At 34.3% G+C, this 26,128-nt stretch overlaps 1 protein-coding gene and 2 pseudogenes across 6 annotated transcripts; 2 read left to right on the top strand and 1 right to left on the bottom strand.

The window, feature by feature from the left end:
* Positions 1 to 1,006: 1,006 nt before the first annotated feature.
* LOC120195825 lies at positions 1,007 to 4,655 on the top strand (annotated as a pseudogene).
* A 1,844-nt stretch (positions 4,656 to 6,499) lies between these two features.
* On the bottom strand, positions 6,500 to 22,109 carry LOC120195792 (uncharacterized aarF domain-containing protein kinase At1g71810, chloroplastic). 6 transcript variants are annotated; one of them, XM_039197716.1, is made up of 21 exons: positions 21,674 to 22,108; positions 21,403 to 21,447; positions 20,227 to 20,265; positions 18,569 to 18,739; positions 18,292 to 18,444; positions 18,113 to 18,148; positions 16,501 to 16,544; positions 15,630 to 15,720; positions 14,944 to 14,985; positions 14,721 to 14,829; positions 14,282 to 14,396; positions 14,116 to 14,165; positions 13,909 to 13,987; positions 11,404 to 11,454; positions 11,138 to 11,279; positions 10,978 to 11,022; positions 10,411 to 10,515; positions 10,288 to 10,329; positions 9,775 to 9,957; positions 7,591 to 7,713; positions 6,500 to 7,195 (listed from the first exon to the last, which is right to left on the bottom strand). In XM_039197716.1, exons 1-21 carry the CDS (start codon positions 22,010 to 22,012, stop codon positions 7,031 to 7,033), a joined length of 2,169 nt encoding a protein of 722 aa, XP_039053647.1. In that variant the 5' UTR covers positions 22,013 to 22,108; the 3' UTR covers positions 6,500 to 7,030. The 6 variants fall into 6 exon arrangements, with proteins under 6 accessions (XP_039053647.1, XP_039053666.1, XP_039053656.1 ...); XM_039197735.1 differs by having other exon boundaries at positions 6,500 to 7,163; positions 21,674 to 22,107; XM_039197744.1 differs by lacking the exon at positions 6,500 to 7,195 and adding an exon at positions 7,279 to 7,322.
* Positions 22,110 to 23,283: 1,174 nt separating this feature from the next.
* Positions 23,284 to 26,048, top strand: LOC120195784 (annotated as a pseudogene).
* The last annotated feature ends 80 nt before the right edge of the window (positions 26,049 to 26,128 follow it).

Genomic DNA, 26,128 nt, shown 5'->3' with positions numbered 1-26,128 from the left:
GTTGAGTCTCCCGACTATTAAAAATTATAAAATAGTCACTTGACTATTCATATGTTTTAAACTCGTCATTTGTCATTAAAAAATTGACAATCGTCTGAGCTGGAAGATAACCTACTGACTGATATATGATAAAATAATATTTTAATGATGTCTACTAACACCGTCGTTAGTTTCAAGAACTAGCTCGACGACATAATATTTGAAACATTAGCTCAATGAGATAATGTAAATAGAGACTCAATCCAAAGAATGTAGCTAAAATAGTTATGATATAAGATTTTATTATATTGCAGTGAGCAGGTTAACGTCCAACTCAGATGACCGTCATTTTTAATAGAAAATGACGAATTTGGAACATAAGAATAGTCGAGTGACTATATTATAACTTTTAATAATCATAGGACTCAACAAATCAGTACCTTATATAGATAAACTATTTTGTAAATTTCAATAATCGAGAGACTAATTAAAATATCATTATAATAGGGAGATCATTTGTAAACTATACCCGAGATTATTTCATTAATTTCAATTTTTTTATTATTTATCTTGATTCGGTCTTTTTAGTTAAAAGATTAAAAATGTAATTATTCAACTTGAATTAAATTCATAAATTTTAGAATATAAGAAGTAAATGGTATAAATTAATCAAAATGTCTTAAAATAATACAATTGATATTGAATTTGATTGTTAAAAATTTGGCTTTCAAGTTTCAACTACCTAAATCAGTTATTACAGAGACAATTGGCAACACCATGGATGATGGGGTTTCAAGTTCTTCACTTTTCGTCTGTCTCAATGAGCGGAGAAAGCAAAACCTAAAAGAACCCAAAAGGAATGATTCGAATGAAAGCAAAAGAAGATGTAAAAAAGTCATCTTTTTGGTTTCATCCATACAGCAAAATTCCAACAATGCCGGCTTAGGACGGCCATTTTCGTCTCTCTTTTTTCTCCCTTCCCCAGTCTGCTTCTCTTCGTTCTTTATACTCTTCCAAGTGTCTTTTTTTCTTCTTCTTCATGGTCATTTTTTATACGTCGTTTTTCATTATTAAACGATCAAGAAAGAGAAGCCTTCTGGTTGCTGAAACAAAGAAATGGGTTGTGTTCAAGGAAAGAACTCAATGGAATCACCACCTAGGGGCTTAGAGAAGCTCAAAGTGGAAAATGGGTATACTGGAAAAGGAGCATTTGCGGGTCATAGAAGGTCAACTGGTCAGAGGTATTCTGATGCAGATCGGCAACTACCAAAGAAGGCTAATGGATTTGGTAGCGCTGATGGTGTTGTTGCCGCCGGTAAAGAAAAAGAGAGAAGCAATGAAGCTGTACTCAAGAGAAATGCTTTTGCCGTTGGAGATGAAATGGTTGATGGATGGCCTAAATGGCTAATCGATAATATCCCTAAAGAGGTGTTGTCTGGCTTGGTTCCAAAAAGTGCCGAATCTTATGATAAGCTTGATAAGGTAATCCCTAAACTTTGTTGTTACAAGTAACAACTAATTCTCTGCTAAGTATGGTTGCTGGTATTGCAGACTTTACGACGTGATTTGTTTCTTAAAAACAACTATGTTTTTTAATTGTTGATGCCGTTGTGGTATTACGGTGACCTTTGAAAACGTTATGATGCTGAAGTTACACTGCATTGTGGTCGCACTTTAGTTCTATGGTAACCAGTAGAGTTTGCATTTACAATAACTTGTTTACAATTTGAAAATTTATGATATCTTTTTCTTCAAAATGAAGTTCCTTGGTTGACATCATTTGGTTGCCAAGAAAGTGGTGGAAAGAAAAACATTCACTACTATCTTTTGCACTACACTTCTCTTCTCCAATCTTGGTGAGAATGTTCAACAATCTCAACTTGACAAGGCCATTCTGGTTGTATTAGGATCATCTTAGTTGCATTCATTATATATACTCTGATTCAATTAACAAGAACAAACTATTTATTATTGTTATTATTGTCTCTGACTCGGTGAATAACAGATGCAACTTAAAACAATGTGAATTTTTATGCTAAGAAATGCAACTGATGCAAATTTCCTTTATGTTTGGTTATAGATAGGCCAGGGTACCTACAGCAACGTGTATAAAGCTCGAGATAAGGAAACTGGAAAGATAGTTGCCTTGAAGAAGGTCCATTTCGACACATCAGAACCCGAGAGTGTGAAATTTATGGCACGAGAAATAATGATATTACAGAAGTTGGATCATCCCAATATAGTGAAGCTTGAGGGATTGGCAACATCAAGAATGCAATATAGTCTTTATCTAGTTTTTGAGTTCATGCAGTCCGATCTGACAAGGGTTATGTCTCAGGAGGGTAGGCTTACAGAACCGCAGGTTGGATATATTTTCCTCTTTACTCTTTCAGGGATTTCAGGAACTGGAGACACTAGATTAATCAGTTGCTAATTTGAATTGTCGATGCAGATAAAATGTTACATGCATCAACTGCTTTCGGGTCTGAAGCATTGCCACGAGAGTGGAATTTTACATCGTGATATTAAAGGATCAAATTTACTAATCGATAAACATGGGATGCTAAAATTGCTGACTTTGGACTTGCAAATCATTTTTCTCCGAACCAGAAGTATCCTCTCACGAGCCGAGTTGTGACACTGTGGTATAGAGCCCCTGAGCTATTGTTAGGTTCAACAGATTATGGAGTTGGAATTGATCTCTGGAGTGCTGGATGCCTCTTGGCAGAGATGTTTGCAGGGAGGCCAATCATGCCAGGTAGAACAGAGGTAATACATTATAATATTCATCAATAATCTATTTAATTGTCAAAATTGTTGTTACTAGTTTCTCATATTAGAATTTGTGCATTCAGGTTGAGCAGCTTCACAAGATTTTCAAGTTGTGTGGTACTCCATCAGAGGCATATTGGAAAAAGTTGAGGCTGTCCACAACTTTCCGACCTCCACAATCATACAAACCTAGTCTGGTAGATACTTTCAGGAATTTTCCTGAGTCTTCCTTGGGTCTTTTGAGCACTCTTCTTGCTTTAGATCCTACATACCGTGGTTCTGCTTCTTCAGCCCTGCAAAGCAAAGTAAGTATGAAATTGGAAACTTATTTAGTACCATTCAATTTTTCCTTTTTCTGCTGGGAAGAAGATGAAAAAGGAAGACCTTTGAATCTTATCTTTATTTCCATATTGTATCCAGCTTTGTTATTTCCAATCAGGGTAGGTGTGCTGTGACTAAGAACACTTCTCGAAATCAGTCTTCAATTTCCTGAAATTTGTTCTTTCAATGTTAAAAAACAATAATATTATTTCTTCTTCTGCTTCTTTTATATGATAGGAAAGCCGATTTAAAAAATTTCTAGAGCTAATGATTTGTCACATAGCTTGGCAATCTTCAATGATTAAATTCAACACAAGTTTGAGAGACAGTGATGTGTGCACCAACTCCATGCATTAGCCTTAATAAACACATATCTTTTCTGCCAGCAAAATGGATTGGGACAATGTAAAGTTCACATGGATGATTTGGCATTAGCCAAAAAAAGAAACTTTTTCCCTTTCTTTGACTTCCAACTGTTAATTTCTCTTAAAAAGTGCTTGTGAGACAAATGCCCTTACATTATGTTGGTTCAAGTTATAAGATTACATGCGAACCTTATTCCGAATCTTCGACTAAGAAAAACTTTGAATTTGCAGTTCTTTTACACAAGTCCATTACCGTGTGACCTTTCAGGCCTTCCTGTTGTTTATAACATGGATGACGAAGCAAACGAACAGAGAAAGTAAGTTTCTTTTTCACAATTGATTATGCATCTTTTTATGTATGTTTTTGCATCAGTTCAATTATGATACTGATTTAAATTTAAGAGCACTGTCAAGGTGCATGGAACAGTGCACAAACACACTCCATTCATCCTTGACATATATTACCAAGTAGTTACAGGTAAATGGGATGAAGAACATGAAATTTGAATTTTCAAAAAATACAAAATGAAGCAACCATGCATCCATTAGGCTAATAATGCAACTTAAAAGTGTTTTTCTCATGATTTGTTAGGAGTGTTAATGCTTATGTTGAACCGCCTAATTATTTTTCTCATTTCGTTGTCACAGAAATCCTAAAATAAAACGACGGTCTCGAATGCTTCGTGAACATAAGAGACAGGGTGAGGAGGCTGAAGAAAAGGAAGAAAGTAACGTTGGTAGGGAGGTAACGAAACTTCGAGCAAAGAGATGCTCTAATGACTCCATGTTGATGTTGTCCCATAAAGTCATATTATCATTACTTCAATGCTAATAGTACACCAGCTTTTTTTGTCTCAGGACACTAAGAAGATGACCGAGCCAAATGTGCAAGCCCAAGAGCCTGCTAGCAGCACCACAAGTACCTCATCCAGTTCAAAGGCGACGCAGGTGGAGAGCCCTTCCCAGTTGCTCTATCCATTTGCTTCATCTGGCCAAAAGACATCCCCAAGTAAACATGGTCATTATAGTGCTGTTAGGAACATCAGAAACCGCCCGCCAATACCCAAATCACAAACACGACCCAGAAGCTATCAGAAGAACAATGATAACACTTACAGGTTGAATCAAGTCGGTAGGTCTGCATCCACTAGGGAATTCAGTACTTTAAACCAAAAGAAGCAATTACAATATGCTATTGATGATTAGGACATGTAAAATGACCAGCTGTTGCTGAGATTTTGCCTTTCTTTCTTCTTCTTCTGAAGGTTTCACTGATATTCTTTCTGCTTCCTAAACTTATTCAAGCTATAAAAACAACCATTGATGCTTATTTTCCCGCCTTACTCTATTAGTAACCAGTACGACATATATCCTGAAGATTGACTAATTAGCCTGCTTTACAAAGTTCAGGATACTGGATATCATCCAGAAACTTTTTTAGTTAAAAGTTTTCGAGATTAGATTTTCTTGATCGCTCTCGGATTATCTAGACTCAAACTTTTTCATACTCAAATCTCTTCGAATTCGGATTTTTAAAATTTGTACCATTTTGGTTTGGGGTGTTTGAAGGGGTCAAACATTTTTGAAGCACAACAATATATATAATTTTTGATACAATGCCTACATTATCCAGACAACCTCAAAGCTCTCAATTGGATGATAATGCACGCTTAAACTTCTCAAATCCACGTACTCTCAGATTTTGCAATAACAATTATGAAAACTAATCTAATTCCACACATAATAAAACAATCTAAATTTAGCTAGTAAAAAACATTTTGTATAGATTATTTTATATAACATAACTGAAAGTAACTATTATTGGTAATATTTATGTATATATGATATATATATGAATTTTATAAAGATAAATAGTCATTATATGATAGTCAATTAATGAAGCATTAAAAAAAACTCTTCTTGAATTCGAGTAGATGAAAATTCACAGTAATTTTTTCAAATCAAGGATTCTAAATTCATATTTAGGCTGTAACTAAGCTATTGGATGTTGAATTGGGATTTAGAATTAGTAAAATGAATTTTACTTTAAAAATATTAAATTAAATTTTCAGTAAAATAACGATTGTTTCAATCTAATTTCAGCCTTTGGAACTGGATGTATATGTGATTTGGAATGATAATTTGAGTTAATTTCGATAGGTAAACGAAGGATCGGTTGGATTGAACTTGAGTTTTAATAAAATGATTAGTTTAAGTCATTTTTAGTAAGAACAAGTAACTCAATAATACTAACTAGAAGAATTGGTTTGTGTCTCTTTGCCCTATATAGGATGGCAAAGATAGTTTGTTTATAATGTGTATATGTTGTGATTGTGTATCTAAGTGTGTGATGTTGTATGATATGAAAGTTTGTGCAAAATGATTGAAATTGTGCCTATAACAATAAGGATGGTAAGAGTACCTTTAATGCCTCTATTATGACAGAAAAAATTATGATTGATACTGTTGAGTTGCTTTTAATGTGTACGAATGCATTGTTGTTGTGAAGTAGTGATGACTACTATGAGGTTTTGCTTCATATGTGCTTAAAGTGAAACGGAAGTGTGCATTTGCTACGTTAAACAATTGAGTGATGAGCATGGGCATTGAAATTAGAAATGAAATGTGTAATGCAGTGTTAAAAGTGACTAAGCAATGTGAATGGAAAGGTTATACTTGGTGCCTTACTGTGATATCATGTATAGATGCAAATGATTTTTTAGAATGAAAAAAGGAATGAAATGATAGCATTTTATACAATTTTATTATGAAAAACGTTCCATATGATAGGTGGTGATTGATTGTCGACGATGGTTAAAAAATGTAACACCAAGAAAATAAATTGTTTAAAAAATAGTGAAAAAATTGATACACCCCTAAAGTTCAATTCCTAAAACAAACACCAATTTAAACGTCAATAACCGCAATGTCGTTTTATTTATGTCATCACACAATTTAGATTTTAGTGGTTCAAGGACATAATTGAAGTTAAAAACAAAGTTTAATTATATAATTGGAGAATTTGGAAGTTCAATAATATAAACAACACAGTGTCCAAAATCCAATGGTATATGATATAGTTTACCCTCTTATTTTTCAAAAAGTTATTTTTATGTCACATAGATGAGTACACAATTTCCCCACTAATTGACCCAGACTATGGGAACGAATTTCTACAATTAAAGATCTTATGAAATAACTTGCAAACAAAAAAGTATGTACCAAAGAAGACAAAATTTCCAGGACTTCCAAAACAACCATAAGTAGGACTATCTGTTGTCTGAATGCTGGTAATTATTACCCCCCTCCAAAAAAAAAAAAGAAAAAGAAAAAAGAAGCTCACTTTACAGATATACATTGACATTGATTTAAGATCTTACATGAACATTCTACTGTCATGCTTTGCACATGCAGCTCGGACTATAATTTTCTACTTTCATACTCGAGGACACTTGGGAAAATGATGCAACATTGGGGAAGAAACTATTATTAAAAGATGTATGTTACTCTGACTGAAAGCTCTTGGATGAATTCTTAATTTGTAAGTAAGCCTTGCATCGATCTAAACCCTCCCTTACACGGTTGGTGGAAGTTTACATCCAGTTGAGACAATCATGACAATCATAGGAAGATCCTCTGGATAGTCCTTGCAGAAGCGCGGGAAACCAGCCTTCTGGCCAGATCAGCTGGTAAGCGAAGCAGCTGCTGTTGCAATTCGGGCGGCAGCTGCCACAGAGTAACGGGTAAATAGGTGCAGACTTCCATGCATATAAAAGATGCTCGAGCATATGAATGTAATTATACAATTCAATACAGTATGGATATACTTAAAAGAATTATTATCATCATAATAAAGCTAGTTCCAGTAAATTAGTAAGCAGCTATCTGAAGGAGGTAGTGCAAGAATCAAGTAAATCGTTGTAGCAGAAATAGAAAAGCATGATATCAAAGAGCTGGTAAAAGTTTAAAGCAGGCAAAAGATGGCCAGGAACAGAAACCAAGGAAAACTATCGCTGTTTATAAATTCGGGTTGAAAGCATACAGTTCAACCTGGAAGAGGCCGATGAGTTTCAGGCAACTGTCAAGTGTTATAAAGAAAGAAAAAATGAATCAAATGGTGTAAGGATCATATAACATCTCTCTTAATGATTACCTCGGGAATGATAGAAAGCATGGCCAGAATTTCTGAAACTAATGCGGGCTGATAGGAAAGCACTGATGATTCCTCCAGGTATGCACTTTCCTTATTGTTGTGGCTACTAACTCCATTAATATCCTAAAGCATAAGAATTTGAAGTCAGTCCTACAAGAAAGTAATAAATTTAAAGCACTAGCATCACAAGATCAGATGCAGCATAAGAAATACAACGACCATTTCATGTTTAATGAGATGTCACATGCAGTTATTCACAATGTTAGTGTTATGGTTTGAATTTTAGATCGTTAATTCAGCTCGTTGGAGGGAGATCGAAACCCCTCAGCTCATCAAAGAGAGATGAAAACTTTTAAGACTCATCAAGAGAGAAACCGAGATCTTTTAGGGGTTTTAATAAAATTCTGACTTAACTTTGATTCATGCCAATTAGCGTCTTTAAATAGAGGATACATAGTTTACTTGAATAAAAGACTTAAACTAAAAGATAAAAAAAATAAAAAAAACTCCAAATAAATAATAAACAACTGTCTCCTAACAAGAACCCATTGAGTAGTCTCAGTAGTAAAAGGGAATATTGTTCTCCCGAGAGAACTCGGGTTCGAGCAGCTGTGTCTACAGAGTGTGCATATGTTGTCAATAGGCTAAGAAAACTTCCGAATAGATACTACTTTGTAATCACCTCAACACTATTAAAAAAAAAATTACTTGAGTTGCAAAATGTGCTCCTATTTCTTCATACGACTTCTCAATAGTGATTAGTGATAACCTCGTCTACCTTTTTTTCTTTTTTGATGTTTCATCAAACTCTTATGTTGTCTCCATGTTCTCAATTTTTTATTTCTTTTCAAAGCACAAAATCTCTCCATGCAGCCCACAAATCTCTCCATTCAGCACAACATTGACCAATTGGTTTAATTTCCTCTTGTATAACTTCCTCCATCAACATCGTCATACGGGATTGCTGGCTCTATATACCAAATTGTTATTTTTTTTTATAGGAATGTAAGGCCTCATTAAAAACCCCCCTCATGATTAACGGGTTAGACTGACGTGATAACCAAATACACCACGACACCATTTATATACCAAATTGTTATGGTCTTGAATTTAGACTATTAATTCAGCTCGTCAGAGAGAGACCAACACCTCTCATCTAATCAAAGGGAGACTCAAACCTTTAGGAGAGACCAACATCTTTTAGGGTTTAGCCTCTTTAAATAGAGGTTACAGAGTTTACTTGAAATAAAAGACTTAAACTAAAAGATAAACAAAATAAAAATGACTCTTACTTATAAACAACTCTCCTTAATAACTCCTAATGATAGTAAAACTGTTCTCTTAAAATAATAACAAATAATAATATTTCCTTTTTTCCTAATGTAATTAACGTAACAGTTAGCTAATCAACCTCATTAGATTCATGAACCAAACTCTAAAATGATCTAAATAAAACCTACTTGAATTCCCGAGTGATATTCGATTTAAGCCACATTATCAATGAAAGTCCTCTCTCTTTAAAAGCTTCAATCAGTATAAAAAATCTCTCAAGATTCCCTTAAAGTAGAACAATTACGATGCTTGATGCATTTGAGTAATCCATTTTTTAGCCTATGCGGTGGTACAAAGCTAGGAAAAAATTGAGGTTCTACAACTTATGACTATTATAGAAAGTAGAACTAGGGTTTAAGATTCAATGAGCGTTTGATTTAACACTGATCTTTAAAAAAGGAATAACTAGAAGCTGAGTTTGGAGCCTGGATTTTCTAGCAGTAGTTAGGCAGAGACAAAAACTTATGCTGTAGTAGAAGATATACATGTCAAGAGAGGAACACCAACAATAAGATGATATTGAAACTATACAAGAATCTTACTCATTGTACTAAGCTTAATTATAAAATTTTGGTTACAATGGTGGAATGTAGTGCAGCATTTTTAATACGGTCAACCTTACAAACTTGTTCTTTTGTTAAAAACATTTTAAATATAATCTGAGTTTCATAAAAATTCTACCTCCATTGCCTTATAATAATTTAGAAAATCTACGGGACACAACATCTTCATTTAAGCAATAAGGTGTAATTGTATCAAAGATAAGTAAGCTTGCCTCCCCCCCCCCTTTCTCTTCATTTATCAACAGTTCAGTACATTCTAACATGAAAAGAAAAATGCTTAGACTCTCACCTCAAAGGATTTTTTATTGCTTTCAGAACCTGACAACAAAAACATGAGGCGGCGTAACGTTCTCAAGTTGATCATGTCCTCCTTGGACATCAAAGAGAATGAGGTGGAACCAGAAAGGGGTATTATTGTTGTGGCCACAGAAGTGAACGAATCAAGTGTTGCTAATCCAAGTGCATCCAAACCCTGTACCAATTTTTAGAAAGCAATTTGAGATCAGATAGAAGCACGATAGCCAGATGATACTATCAAGGGAATTCATGTCGTCAGTAGACAGTACACCTAATTGGTGAGGATCATAATTTTGGGCTTAAAAGCCATTTCAATGGCATTAATTACATGAATGCAAAAAAAAAAAAAAGGAGTCAACCAGAAAAAAGAGTAATTCCATTCCAAAATCTCTTTCAACCACATTATTTAACACCTTTCATCCAGCTTTATTTGTTGTTTTATTACCCACAAGGTTTTAGAACAGATATTTCGGTAGAATTTGCAAGAAGAAATTAAGCAGATCACCTTAGCGAACTCTTCAATTAGTATTTCCCTCACAAAGCTGCCCTGCCAGAAAAGACAGAAAAATATTAATTTCAATTGGGCAATTAAAAATATACATATAAAACAAAGATGTTATTCTGACACCTTTTCATTTAATGTGAAAGAAAGGACTTCCTTAAAAACCACCCTGGAATCGGCTTCTTCTCTTTGTGTCTTAACCAAGGCCTTCTCAGTTCGAGCACGGAGGGACTGCCATATGAATCATTTAAGGATTTGAATAAATTGAGGAAGGGGCTCAAATATTCATAAAAAAGGGAAGGAAATTATATAAGGAAATGTCCAAAACATTTCTTGCCCTAGAATAAGTTGGAAGGAATGTGGCCTAATTGTTTGAAAGATGCCCTGAATCAAAATAAGAATCTGATCTGAATAAAGGATGCAAATACAACAAATATACTACCGATTTTTATTACTGGTGAGCAGAAATAATTCCTTCAATACTTGGGACTATTACAACTCAGAACTTCAGTGGCAGTTGTTTTGCAGAAATAATACAAAAGGGGAAAACAGGGTAAAAGATAAATAGTAAATTTATCAGTTTTCTTTCCTCTTTTTCACATATGCAACTGGAAGCCATCTGTGGGGTAAAAGGAGAAAGCAGAAACAAAGGGGCAGTATGGGGAGTAAGCAAAAGAGATTGGAAAATCTCACCTCTGTCAATAAGGATTCCAGACGATCAATTCTGAAAGCACCATCCTGACAGATTACAAGCCTAATAATCAAAATTTCGAAATGCTATGTCCATGATGTAAAAGTAAAAAACAGAACACAGTAGCATTTCTATAAATAACTGAGATCAGTATAAAAGTACCTCATAAAGAAGTGCTCGCAAAGACGACTTCAGTTGGGGTGAGCTATCAGTCAATACTTTCTTTGCAATCCATGGATATGTACTACCCAAAACTTTGTAATTTGGATCAGAACTTATTGCAATTCCCTCCAATACAGCAAGACTAGGGAAGGATGAGTAAATCAATAAATACGCATAAAGAAGGGTACATATAAGATTCTACATTTCTGAACAGATAGCATGAGGCTGTAAAGAGGACACACCAAATCTCCAAGGAAAACCATTACCTACGAATAACCAGCGAAAAATATGAAGGTATTCGAAATTTGAACTTGTACCTGCCAAAAAAGAAAATGAAATTGTTGAAATCAGGGGCAGAAGAAATAGGGAGAACAACTAGAAGAATGGATCTCTCTTGTATATCCAAATGAAAAACTACATGAATATTTATACATATTATTTATGCTTAGCTAAGGAAATTGTAAGCCTATACAATCCTAGCAATCCAGCTATTAAATCATAAACCTGTAGAATGTAACCAAATTTAAAGTGTATTTTACTTTGTATTAAAGTTGTATGATTAGGTTTATCTACTTAAAAGATAAGTAGATATCTTCTAAGATAAGAGTTTTAGATAAAAAGTAACCTATTAGGACTCCTATGTAAACACTAATCTAATAGGACTCTATTGTTGTAAACACAGCCTATATTAACCAGTTTTAGATATCTTCGACTTTGGGACAGCCTTCAATGCACTCAATCCACATACATTCCATTTTCTCCTAAAAAACCATAAAACACTCGAAAAGACCCTCCTCCTTCAAAGCCAATAAACCTACCTTCTCAAACCAAAGCACCATCCAAAACTCAACTTGAAAATAAAGAACTTTGTGTCTATACATGGAGGGGTCGACCTGCTGAAAATTTATAGGACATCACACATACCAAATTGTCAAGAGCTAGAATTGGGTTCTGCTTCAGGTAATGACTCAGGTATGGAATCTTCACACAATGAAACTCATGTTCCTTTTATTGACAATTTTGAACTGCCAATTGCTCAGAGAAAAGGTGTTTGAAAGTGCACCAACCATCCTATTGACAGGTACATAGCCTATGAGAAATTACTACCACCATATAGAGCATTCACTAGGTCACTTGACAGCATACAAATTCCTAAGTCATCCCAGGAAGCATTAACAAGGCTAATATGGAAAAAGCATGTTGAAGAAGATATCAAGGCCCTAAAATGTAATCGGGCTTGGGTTCTTACGAAGCTGCCACAAAGAAAGAAAACGCTACGCTGTAAGTGGATATTTACAGTCAAATACAAGGCCGATGGGAGTGTTGAAAGATTCAAAGCAAGGTTTATGGCAAAGGGGTTCACTCAGTCATGAAATTGATTACCAGAAAACCTTTGCACATGTTGCTAAACTCAATACAGTTTGAGTATTACTATCACTTGCAGTAAATTAAAATTGACCCCTTTACCAATTAGACATAAAAAAAATGCATTCCTAAATGGGGATCTTGAAGATGTCTACATGAAGATACCTCCAGTTTTAAAGAATTCCTCAAATGACCACAAGGTATGCAAGCTAAATAAGTCATTGTATGGCTTAAAACAATCACCCCATGCATGGTTTGGTAGGTTTACCAAAGCAGTGATCAACTATGGATATCATCAATGCCAATCAGATCACACCTTATTCTTGAAAACTTCATCAAAAGGAAGAAAACCGTACTTATTGTCTATGTTGATGACATCATCATAATAGGAGATGAAACTGAAGAAATTAGCAAACTAAAAGGTATTCTTGCTGCTATCTTTGAAATCAAAGACCCTGGTGCTGTCAAATATTTCCTAGGAATGGAGGTTGCTCGATCAAAGGCTGAAATTGTGATCTCTCAAAGGAAATATATTTTTAACTTGCTAATTGAGACCGGTATGCTTGGATGTAAACCAGTAGAAACACCTATGAATCCCAACTTAAAGCTGAGGAAGGATGATGAAGGAAGTCCAGTTGATTTTTTTTTTATAGGAATAGGATGCCTCGTTAAAAACCTCCCTCTTATTGATTCTCTGCCGTTAGGCAGGAACCCATTAGCGGAAGGAGGAAAAGAGTGCATCAATTTATTAAAGAAAAATCAGTTTACAAAAGACACAACAACACTGTTACAAAACAAAAGACTAAAAACTAAACACTCCTACAGAAAACAAAAGATTTAAAACACTCCTAAACCAACTCCCCTGTAATACAAACGAACCAACCAAAACAGCAACAAAAATCACCCAATTCCCTCCTTAGCTAGCTTATCAACCTCGCTATTACAACACCTAGGTATTATAAGCGTAAATGTGCTTTGAATTCCTTTAATGAAAAATGTAAATGTTTCGTGAATTAAAGAATCAACATTTCATCTTATTTTTACATCTATTTCAACGCAAAACTAACCATGCTAATTTTTCCTGGTAGCTTGGCATTGTTCACGAGCTCTCTTCACCATTAGCACACGTATCTTTTGTGGGTTCCTTCACTTTCCTGTGTATTTAATTTCCCATACTCCAATTGACTTCTCTAGTTCTGGTTCTTAGTGCTTTCATTATATTCTTTTTTGCTTCAAATGATCATTATGAGTTGAAAAAGAAATTTGGTCTTATGAACATGGTAGAGAGCAGATTTCCACACATGAATAGACATACAAATTACCAAAAAAAACAAGGACAAACATTGGAGACTATTGCATCAGCATAATTTCAATACATATGGTAAAACTGAAACATAACACCTTACATGGTAGTTCCCAAATTTCCTAAAAGGTCTCCGAAGCTTATATTCCGGACTCCTTTGGCAACCGCATCTTGGAAGACACCTAAAGACAGAAGACCAAGGAGAACCAATAATTGCTGATTAGTTAATATTAATATGACCATAAGGCAGTCAATTTCCAAAAGTACAAATTGTTGGAGCACCAGTCTCATCTAGAAATAAAAAGGAAACCTGTTAAAGCTTTTGAAACGGCCTCCTTTTCCGCAGTTGGTGGAAGAAGCCTGTAATTTAACAAGTTTTTTTCCTGTAAGCACAGCTGGTTAATCCAGCCTTCAACGTGTTGCATCAATATAATAGCTTTTTCAGATATTATCAGGGAACATGGATATGGTAGTACCCGAGAGTGACAAAATCTTTGGAAAGTGCAACAAAATCACGGTTTACAAGATGGAGACAAGCTTCAATAAATCCGTCTCTGAATTCTTGTTTAAATTCACCCATCATACCAAAATCTGGTCATGAAAGATATTAAAGGTTAATTCTGGACCTTTACCAATTTAATGATGCACAACCACTAAAACAAATTATCAACCTTCAAAAGCTGCCCATCTCTATTTCTAGTCACCAGATACTGAGAAAAGTACTAATAAAAGGACAACATGATCAATATATGATAAAACTATCACAACTGTTAAATCAGCAAAAAATTAAAAGATAATAATAAAAAGAAAGAAAAATGTCAATCTAAATGTAAAGCAAAAATAATGAAAACAAAAAACAGAAACCTTAAATCGAGTATAATCAACCAAAAATTTATCCATATTCAAGAGGAATACCTATATACGCCAATTTCCTATCATATGTACGGAAAAGGTTTCCTGGGTGAGGATCAGCATGATAGAACCCATTCTCTAAGAGTTGATTGAATGAGCAGTAAACCCCTACCTAAGCGGCATCACAAAACAGACATTCAAGTCATTAAGCCACGAAGGCAAACAACGAAGTTATTGACGTTAATTGCAAAATATTAGAACAATGGCAAATAGCTTTAAAATTGACCTCAACTAGATATAGATCCTTCACTTCAGACAACTTTTGCCCCTAAAATAAAAATAAAATAGAAAATCAGCAGAACATCAAGTGAATATACAAGTATTCTTGAACTTTTAAGAAAGAATGACTATATTGGTCACTTTTAAATGAGGTAGACCGTGTTATTCTATAAATCCGTGAAGAAGAAAGTTTGTCTGAAGTATGGCGAAGTCACTCATGGGTGGACAAATGAAAGGATGGGAGTCACACACAATGAACACTTGTCTTATTCAAGAAACTCTTGTTTTACCATTCCAAATAAAAGAATAAACGAGATGGGAGATTTAGGCCCATTTTCATATATTATAAGCAAAATGATTATGCATTTCTTAATAGGTTGATGTAGAAAAAATATCTCTCACAACTTGCAAATCTTAATATAGTCCTGCTCTAAATTCTCCATAACAAATGATCAGCAAAATATATTACACTTAAAACTGGGTTGTATGTCCATACCCTTTTTCATGTTGATGTGGAAGTAGGCAAAAAGGTTATGTACTGAGATTGTAATAAGTTTTGTTTAACATATGCCAAACATGAGATACTACTATTTGTGCAGAAAAGGAACTATTCGAAGTATTCTTTTCATATTTTCATGAATAAATTTGTGATTCTTACTTCTTTAGTTTACAAATAGGCAATACAGACAATACCTCCACCCATTCCATAACAAGGACTCTACGAGTTGTGTGCTCCATGTATATGTTTGGAACAAAAACATCTTTTATACCACCATACAGACGTCTGATTAAGAAAAATGCAATAGTGGTTAGTGGCTTAGAGCAGTAAGTTACCTTCAATAAAAAGGGAAAAAATGGTTATATAAAAGTAATGAGAAAAAAATAAATTGAAGATGCAAAGGTTGCAGATTTATGAGAAGAACCAAAATAAGGCAATGTATTTTTAGAAAACAACATAAAACCATATGGTATAATGTCTGCGTGAATGTGTGAGAGAGGGAAAGGGAGAAGGTAGGATCAAAGAAGAAAAAAACCGAAGTGACACTCCAGAATGTAAATGACATGTCATTGGTCGTGCATATGAACCACCATCTTACAGATTTGGATCCTCCATCTGGTAGAGAGTACAGATTTATTTAGATCATGTACCACAAGGACAGATAAATATTCATGATTTTTGGCTGATGATTTTTGCCTGACCTATTATGTTCTTGCAGTCCATATAATCACTCAGGTTTTTGGTCCCCAAATAAATATAGGAAAAGGAAAGAGAGGGAAGTTGACTAAACAAAAATGACTGTTGGTCTGCATTTACTGATGTAAAGGTAAATTAAGCAGATGAAACATAACCATGTGGCTTATATATAATTATATAGATCTCTGGCTAAAAGAAAGTATACAACTATATAGATCAGACAAGGGAGCCAATGTTCAATTACATGATATGGCCTAACCACAAAATTATGAAGTAAAAGTCAACTAAGAAAACAGAAAACATAGCAGAATGAGGAGCTCAATTGTCATGTGTTAGCAGAATGAGGCACACCTGTTACCACACTCTTACCTAAACTTGAGTCCATTATTGGCCTCTTTCGTATAGTCCATCTCCTGCATACAATGTGATACACCTGTATTCAATATGAAGTTCTAAGCATATTCTGCATAAGGAAAAATAACATCTTAGATAGTTTCGAATAAAGGCTTAGATGAGTAGAGAGACACATCTTATAACAATTTAAAATATTTGTCTACCGCAAAAGATATTTTACAATAAGTTCTACAGATAAAAGGGAAGTTTATTATAAAGAACACAATAAAGGAAATAAATTAATGCTCGTGAAGAAAAAGAGGTAATAAAGATTTTGTGTTAGCTACTTCAACATTCATTTTAAAAAGATTCCATGAGTTGAAATATAAATATCCCACCGTAGAGTTTTAAAGAGAAGAGAATTTATCATCACAATTAACATGCCAATGACTTCATTTCATGTAATTAAGTAAAAGGTAAAAGGAGAGAAAAGGAGGAAGAAGAGGAGGGCTGCTACCGTGGGATAGGAGAGAGAAGAAAGAAAACACAAGAATTGTTCTGAAAATTCAGCTTGATCCTAGCTCAAGCCTGAATAGGCTTTTATACTAATAATTAGCAATACAAAATTAGGAAAGGCCAAGATTAAATTATGTTACACCACGGGTATGAGACCAATTTACTGAGTGATTAACGGAAAATCCAGATTCGACACAAGGGTCTCTGCATTGTTCCTACTCTGATTTTTACCTATGGTGATGGAACTTTAAGGCAAATGGTGTCTATCCCTGTATGAGGGTATTCCGTGTTTTCATATGTACTGGGTGTTTTATTTAATGAAATATGAGGTACTCTTTTCTTCCTTCCAATGTTCGTTAACATACTTGTTAGTATGTGGACGAATATGAAGGGAGTTTTTAACTGAGACCTCCAATTTTTATCCAAAAAAAAATGGAACTTTAAGGCAGTTTCCTACATCTCTAAGGGAGTAACCAACTTAATTTAATGAAAACTCAACTTATTTTATTACTCAATAAATTTCCTCTTAAATAGAGGTTTACAATAAATTTCCGAGGAGGAGCTGGTTTGTTTCTCTATGCTATACTAGGGTTTATAGTTTAGCTACGCTACCATGTGAGAATTCACGTAGAAAGGAATTTCTCTTCTTTTCAGTATGAGGAAAGAAAACACAGACTTATAATTGGAAGTGAGTTACACAAACTAGAACTTTTTATCAACTAAGTTTCTTATCCACTAAGAAAGTAATCTAATCAGATAATTATTAATATTTAATCCTAATTATTAAGAAAAATAAAATTAAAATAAAAGATTAACTATTTTCGGCTTCTACAATAGTTGCTTTACCAAGCTGCGTTTATAGAAGAAAATCAATCGATCCCACCATTTGAAACAACTTTGGTTCCAATCATTAAAGCAAGCTCATACTTTAAGCACGAACACCTATGTTACACTAAATATCTAACAATCCAATATTTAACAGGTTCCCTATACAAAGCAATACCTTAAAGACTTTGCAATAGAAGATATCAATAGACATTTTTGGCAACTTCATAAAATAAGGTTAGAAGTTGTTTCTGCATTTTGACAAATAGAGTTAAACACACTGGAGGAGAAGGAAACGAATACATACCCGAAAAAGACTTGATGCCCATTCATCAACGACTGCCTGAATATTGACCATATTTCTTGGTTAATACCAGTCGATGAATAATAAGCAGAAATCCATAGTTAAACTAGATATGCTCAATTCAGAGACACATTTAAAGGGAAAATCTACTTAAGGGCAGAGCAATGCAATACCAAAATTACCTGAAGATCAGTATTAAATTTACCAGCTTTCTTAACCACCCCAGCTAGAAAGCGCAGAATTAATATGTCTAAGGAAATTGCAGCTTGAACACCAGGCCTCTGAACTTTGACAGCAACAACCTGTCCACTACGACGAAGCCTAGCTTGATATACCTACTTGAGGGGGGGGGGAGAGAGAGCAATGAGCACTGAGTCTGGTTTTCCAAGACAAATTTTAAAAACACTCGGAAAGAAAGCAACTATAAAGGGGTAAGCCAAGAATATAATCGGATACAACCTGTCCAAGGGAAGCTGCAGCAATTGGCTCTGGTGAAATCTCGGAGAAGAGTTCATCTATTCGGAGACCAAGTTCTTTTTCTATAGTATCAAGGGCAACTTCAGTAGAAAAAGGACTTATTCGGTCTTGCAACAAAGAGAGTTCATCTAAATATGATGGCGGTATCAAATCCTACATAAAAAAATGCATCTTGAAAGGTTCATATATTGAAAGTGAATACAGCACACTAAGTATAACATGATGAAAAGCAATATGAGCATTAAGAACCCCATATGAAGCATGCAGTTGACTTCAGGATGTTGCTAGAAAGGCTAAAAACGGATCATAAGTGATTACTAACCCAGCCAGTGTCAAATCTTACAAATAGAGCTAAAGAAATGTGAAATCTAGTTTTCAAGCATAACAGCTAAGCCATATACCAGCAATATTTATTCAGGAAGCTTAATGTTTTTGTAGAATAATCTTTTTTTGGAATGATCAAGGCCACAACACAAAACATTAGGAAAGCCTTATCCATTACCCTATCCTAGACATACCTAAAATAAGGGCGATACAAACAAAAATGAAGATTAAGGAAAACCAGAGATGGTACAATTGGCAGTAAAAGATGTTTCAACAAGAAAATAAGCCAACAAATCAACCCCCAATATTACTTTACCAACCTATCACTTCACCTTACATGATCTGCTAGTTGTTTTATAAGAGATCAAACTTAAAGCTAAAGACAATGTTTGAGGAAAGTAAATGTGAACTTAAAAGAAAAACTACATTTGGGAGAATCAAGGGTATAGTTAATGACAAAACCATCATCATACTAAGCGATATTTAAAATGATTGAGGTGATGAAAAATACAGTTCAAAACGACCGTTCATCAAACTTCTCACATGACGTTACTCAATTCTTTAGTTTGAAATATTGAAGAGGATATTGTCAAGTACAGTAATAAGTGGTTAGAATACACACACATGTTCCGTAACTACTTGTTTGATATCTGTATTAGCAAAGTAAATTATTTCTCCAACAATTATCAAGAAAAAAGATGTCTTCGACATCGTGGACAGAAGATTCCTTCAAAATGTGTATCTTGAATTAACCAAATAGAATTATCAGCAATACTACTGTGTAACTTTGCCCTTAAAGGAACAAAACAGGAATCTAGAATTTCCATTAACCAAGTTTAGTTTGAATAGAAATAATTTACCTAGTTTTATCTTTCATTTTCTATCTAAAAATAATAAAAAAGTATCTCCTACACAAACATTAGGAAAGAAAAAGTTCTTGGGAAATATTAAGATCAATTGTCCCACTATAGTAATTGCTAGTAAAATCTAGACAACTTAAGATTGTAAGTTATTTTTTGGCCAAAGGAACTATTTAGGCTATAGTACAAGAGATTAGTATATGTAATATTCAGAGGAACGTAAAAAACCCAAAAAGATAAGATTATCTACACTTCAGAATGCATCTGTCCATTATAGTAGGAAAGCCCTTTCCTATAATTTGAAAGCATGTGACAAGAAGACCCGTTGCCAAAAGCAAGTTTCAAAAGCTAAAGTAGGCAAAGGACCCAATATGCATCAAAAGTTAAAAAGAAAAGTAGAAAGCAAAGTAAACTGTGTAGCACATGAAACTTATCCTAGATGATACGAGAACTTACAGGTCGAGATGAAACAGCTTGAGCAATTTTAATGTATGCCTACAAAGAAGAAAGAAACTAAATTTATTTTATTTAAAAAAATCAAAACATAAAATCAAAGACGATTCCAAGTAATTAGCAATTTCAATCCAAGTACAAATGTACAATAGTTTGTAATGGTTTTTGTACTAGTTAAAAAAAGCTATATTTTAAAAGACTGCAGCTTCTCACCAAACGAAAAGTGTATATAGTAGAAAACTCCACAGAAGGAGTTTTCGTTAAGTGAAAAACGCTTTCTCGGACAATGTTTCTAAGATATATTCAAGACAGGCCTAGAAAGAGCTTGAGTAGCAATGAATCTTCATGGAATAATGGAGAGTATAGCTGATCTGAACAGTAATAGAGTAACAGCATAAACAGCTTTTGTGGCTACAACATGAATGCTAAAGTAAACATAACATTTAATAAACTACATGATTTTCAATATTTTCAGGTGATATTTGAAGTGAACAAGCTTATACTTCCTGCCGCCTCTCCCCTCTTTTTCCTTTATCTTGATGATCAAATCATTTTTAGCTGCACTTACCCATTCTCTAAAACACTGTGAACCTTTTCTGCTATTTTTCCACAAAATTTCTAAACATTTACATAAATTTCTGTACCATTAAACTTTTTCCAAGTAACAATGAACTGGAATTATTTATTTATTTATTTTTTTTGGGGAGGGGGGACAAAGCTACAAAAAAATGTAGTATTCAGTGGAACGAAATAATAAATTTTAGTAGTTTTGAAAAACCTAAAGCTAATTAGTGAAATGGAACTACCAGTACCCAGCAGACTATGTTATGACATTACAATTTAACAATAACTTAAACAGGAGACATGTATAAAATGTAATAATATCGGTTAAATGATGATCAGCACCAAAGTTAACGGGTACTATATTCAAAAGTGTATTTTAGTCATGTATTATAGAACTACACCATGTAATCCTTGTTCATTTGATATAAGCTCCAACAAGTAAAATTGATAACAATGCTAATGAAAAACCAGTTATATGCTGATTTGCATTCCTAAAATCTAACAAGACAATCAAAATTCAATCCAAAAACAATGAAGTTAGAAGGTTTTTTTTATGAATATACAGTTGGAGAACTAAAATGCACTTTACATAGAACAATTCATAAAATAAAATACCGGCCCAAGTTCCACCAGAATTTTCCGAAGCTCGGCAGCTCTAACCTGCAACGCAGCAACAGGGGAAAAACAAATCCAATTTTTTAAAGCTTCCTTCGGTTGAAAATAAATTCTGGAATAAAAAAATAACTTTTCTGAATAAAAATACATAATTTTACTCAAATTTAGAATAATTGTATTTAGAAAACAGTGTCAAATAAATTCAATTTCAGCATCAATTTTCTCTGAAAGCGAGACTACCTTATAGGTAAAGAGCAACTAAAAATCAAACCTTGAACATTTGATCGGATCGTTCCATGAGATTATCAATGTATCGATCGCCGAACCATTTTCCAAAAGTAGTAGCAATTTGAATAAGCCGAGCCAACAAAATCAAGGGTTTTCTCCTATAAATAGCGGCGATACGCGAGGGGCTGTAATCGATCAAGGACTGAGCCTCCAAAGCACTGAGGCGGAAAAGGTAACCAGACTTCTTCGTGAAAGAATCAACATCTAGGCCCGCGGCGGCGCGTAGGATGGGGCGTTGCGGTGGAGGTTTTAAACGGAAGCCAAGTTTAGGAGAGGCGGGAAAGGAGTGGATTGGTGGATAGGAAGGAAGGAGTAGAGCCATTTACTCCTCTCTTTTTTCGTGCAACTGTTTCTCTTTAATTCCCTTTCGTTTTGTTTTATGAAAGAAAAAGAAAATTGGAAGAATTTGTGAAAACGGGAAGAAGATGAAGGAAGCGTACAAGGCTCAGTCTCTTTTCTGGTCCCTTAATATTTTATCCAGTTCCCTTTCATAATAAAAACGGCAAAAAAAAAAAGAAAAAAAAAACTGAGATTTGCCACCTTTTAATTTCAAACCATGGAATTGAACATCTTACTTCAAAATTCAAATAAGCAAATACAACACATTTACATTCAGATTTTGATCGGGAAAAAGCAGCACATTTAATTCAGCACTACAACAAAGAATGGCTCTCACTTGTTCCGGAATGTGCATGGAAATTATACACTTATTCTCTGATTCTCATATGGAATTTCATTACTTGGGTTTTTTTAGTTTAATTGCGTTCTATAGTCTAGTGTTTAATGAAATATTAAGTTAAATTTTTGTAATTAAGAAAGGATAAAGTACACTAATGATCCTCCAACTATATGATGTTACTTTGTTTAGTTCTCTGACTATTAAAAGTTACAAAATGATATCTTAACTATAAGATGATGTTTTGTTGTTGAGTCATCTACTATTAAAATTTATAAAATAACAATCCAACCATTCATATATTTTAAAATAATCCTCTTTCGTTAAAAAATATATGTTCATCTAAGTTACACGTTAATCTGCTAATTAAAATACGATAAAATCATATTTTAAAGATGTTTACTAATATCGTCATTGCTTTCAATCACTAACTCGACGACATATGTATACATAGACTCAATCTATAAAATATAGCTAAAATTATTCTGAGACCATATTTTATCATGTCCTAGTTAATAGGTTAATATCTCTATTAGATGATCGCTAATTTTTTAATGGAAAATAACGAGCTTGTAACATATAAATAGTCGGATGACCATTTTGTAACTTTTAATACTCAAAAGACTCAACAAAGCAATATCATATGTTCAAGAGATCATTTTGTAACTTTTAATAATAAGAGGTTTAATATGTATTTTACCCTTAAAAAATACAATTTAACTATTACACCAAAAAGATATGATTTTGTTAGAGTAAATTTATTAAAATATTATATTTTAAGGGATTTTAATTCTAATTCTTTAGAAATAAAAGTTAAAACTCGATTTTCTTCTCCTGAAAATTCCGAAATTCGTAAAAAAAAATCCTAAATTACTTAACCTTCGTATCTAAGAAAAAAAATGTTAATCCCCATTTTCAAATCTTCGAACCTTCTATAAATACTGAACCTTGTTTTCTTCAATCTCTTTTTCCCTATTTTCTTGGTCTCGGATTTTGCTGTAAATCGCATCTTTTCATTATGTCTATGCTCGATTCCTTTTTCAACAAAGGCTTCGAAGCTGCTAAATGGTACCTCTTCATTTTCGTTTCTTAATTTGTTGATTTTTACTTCTTAATTCATTGATTTTACCTCTTTTTTTGCTGTTTTCTTTTTAATAATTTTATATTATCTTGTTTTTCACTTTGTTTACACATATTTTTGATAAATTTTGAAAGTTTAGCTCGATTAACCGTAAGTTTGATAATTTTTGGGAATTATGCAGCAAAACTTTGCTAAAATTGACAATTCCGCGGATAAAGTTGTTGAGGAATAGGAGAGAGATTCAAATAAAGCAGATGCGCCGCGACATTGCTAAGCTTCTTGAGACTGGCCAAGAAGCTACTGCTCGAATCCGGGTATATCTTTACATTTAAAAAAAAATGTTAGGTGAAGCGCATATATGTTTTTTGATAGTCTAAATTTCCTGTTTTTTCGCAACTTTTTTAGTGCTTTGATTGAATTCGATAGTCTTTAAGAGGCAATGCTTGGGTTTTCATTTCAGGTGGAGCATATAATAGGGGAGGAGAATATAATGGCTGCTCAGGAAATACTTGAGCTGTTTTGCGAGCTTATTGCTGTCCGTCTTCCAATCATAGAGTTCCAAAGGTTATTGCTTCAAATTTCTGCATTCTTTTTCTTCCTCAATGATATAATATTTTCAATTTGCATTTTTGTTGCTTTGGGTCTGACCCAGTTTGGTAGGATGAATTTTGCAATGTACCTAGTTGATGATTTCAACTTTAAGTCAGATTAGGTCGAGGGATGGGAGCAAATATTTGTGGAAGGGGTTTTGGAAATTGAGTGAGGGAGTAGTTTCACCTTCAATATAGTTTATTGAATGTTTGATTCAGTAAATTCTCTATAACTACCCTTCTCCTATACATTGTCATGTGGATATTAAAATCTTGAGCTGCCTTTCGGAAGCTGCATATGTGAATTATTAGCACCTTTTTAATGTAGTTATGAACATTAGTATCGCATATTACTTGAATAATATAGAAGCTTCATAATTTATAATAATTTCTGGAGTTGCTCAAAGATTCAAGAATATACCGCGTTTTGTAGAATAAACAATGAGTAACCATCTGTTTTCAGGGAATGTCCCTTAGATTTGAAGGAAGCGGCATCTAGCATTTGCTTTGCTGCACCAAGATGTGCCGATCTACAGAGTTGTTGCAGGTTCAAATGTTATTTACTTCCAAGTATGGGAAGGAATTTTTATCAGCTGCAACTGAGCTCCGGCCAGACTGTGGTTGTCAGGTAGTATAAATTTGAAGGTGGAGTGTGTATTCTCATTTTGTATTTATAATCTTCCAGTTGACAGCCTTCTTGTAAATTCTTAATGCAGTTGATAGAACTGTTATCTGTACGTGCTCCTTCACCCAAATAAAATTGAAGCTTCTTAAAGAAATTGCTGAAGAGCATGAGTTGGAGTGGGATCCAGCTTCCACTGAGAACGAGTTTTTCAAACCACGTGAAGACTTATTGGTAAGTAATTTTAGACTCTGACTACTCTTGTTTTCTGTTCTCGTCTCATTGGAGTTGCCTTTTTGTTTGTCAGAATGGCCCAACTGAGTTTGTCAGCGGATCTAAGTTGCCCCTGCCTACAAAGAAACACAATGAAACAATTTCTGCTGCTGATCATGCCCAAGTTGAGCAGCCTGATTCTGATGCAACTTTGACCCATTAGATTTACCTGAAGTTCCTAAGGTGTCATTGCAGCCAAGAACAAATGCTGTGTCAGCGCCAGTAATTAGCCCACATTCACCAGCTGCTCCAAAGCCCAGTGTTGACCGTGTATCATCTAGAAAACCTAGCGCTTCTGGATATGTATCACAAACGTCACCTTTGGAGCCTGAGATATTGATGCAAGAAAATTTAGCGACTAGAGAAAATGAAATGTCCAATGATCCCGCTGGAGCTAAACAAAATAAACAGTTTCTGCCATTCATTTCTCCTCCATTATCTCCTGCGTCAATTTCTGCAAGACCAAGTGATTCACCTGTCTATTTTGAGACCAAAAAATGAGGCCAACATAGACCTACGGGATGTTTTAGCTGCTGCTCAGGCAGCTTCTGAAAATGCCGAGAATGCAGCAGCTGCAGCTCATTCGGCTGCAAGTCTTGCCCAAGTTAGAATTGCTGAATTTACACAGAAAAAGGATGAACAGGTCCCTGAGAGTAGCAGTCCTGAGAATCCTTTTAGTAATCATGCTGATACTTTATATTCTCGAGACTCCCATCAAGTACATCAGGAGCAGGTACACCAAGCATCAGATGCAGCAGATCTTCCTTCAGTCGACAAACTGAAAATAGGTTTCAATTCACCCGTTTCCAGTGACCATGCAGTTGAACAAGATTACCTTCAGCACCAGCCGCAGAGATTGTCTTCAATGGATGATGAATTCTTCTCATATCCAAACCTTTTCTCGAGACAGAATTCGAACCTTGGATCCAATGGCTCTTTTGAAGATAATTCCCATACTAGTCGCTATTAAGGGAAACCATTTCGGCCAGTCGTCTTATTTTTGGGCCTTTCCCTGGAGCGGATTTGAATGATAAGATATGGTGATAATCTTTATACACAAGGTCAATAAATTTCCCGAGTGCAAGTTGTGTATCACGGAAGGCCGTCCTAGTACTTACCTAACTTTAAGAGGGTTATTTCAAGTTAAGATTCATGTTGTAAATGAGACGATAGATTACAAGTTACTTTAGTTTAAT

The sequence above is a fragment of the Hibiscus syriacus genome, unplaced genomic scaffold (genome assembly GCF_006381635.1).
Source record: "Hibiscus syriacus cultivar Baekdansim isolate YM2019G1 unplaced genomic scaffold, ASM638163v2 tig00004620_pilon, whole genome shotgun sequence".
Lineage (NCBI taxonomy): Eukaryota > Viridiplantae > Streptophyta > Magnoliopsida > Malvales > Malvaceae > Hibiscus > Hibiscus syriacus.
This window is presented reverse-complemented; position numbering and strand designations above follow the sequence as displayed.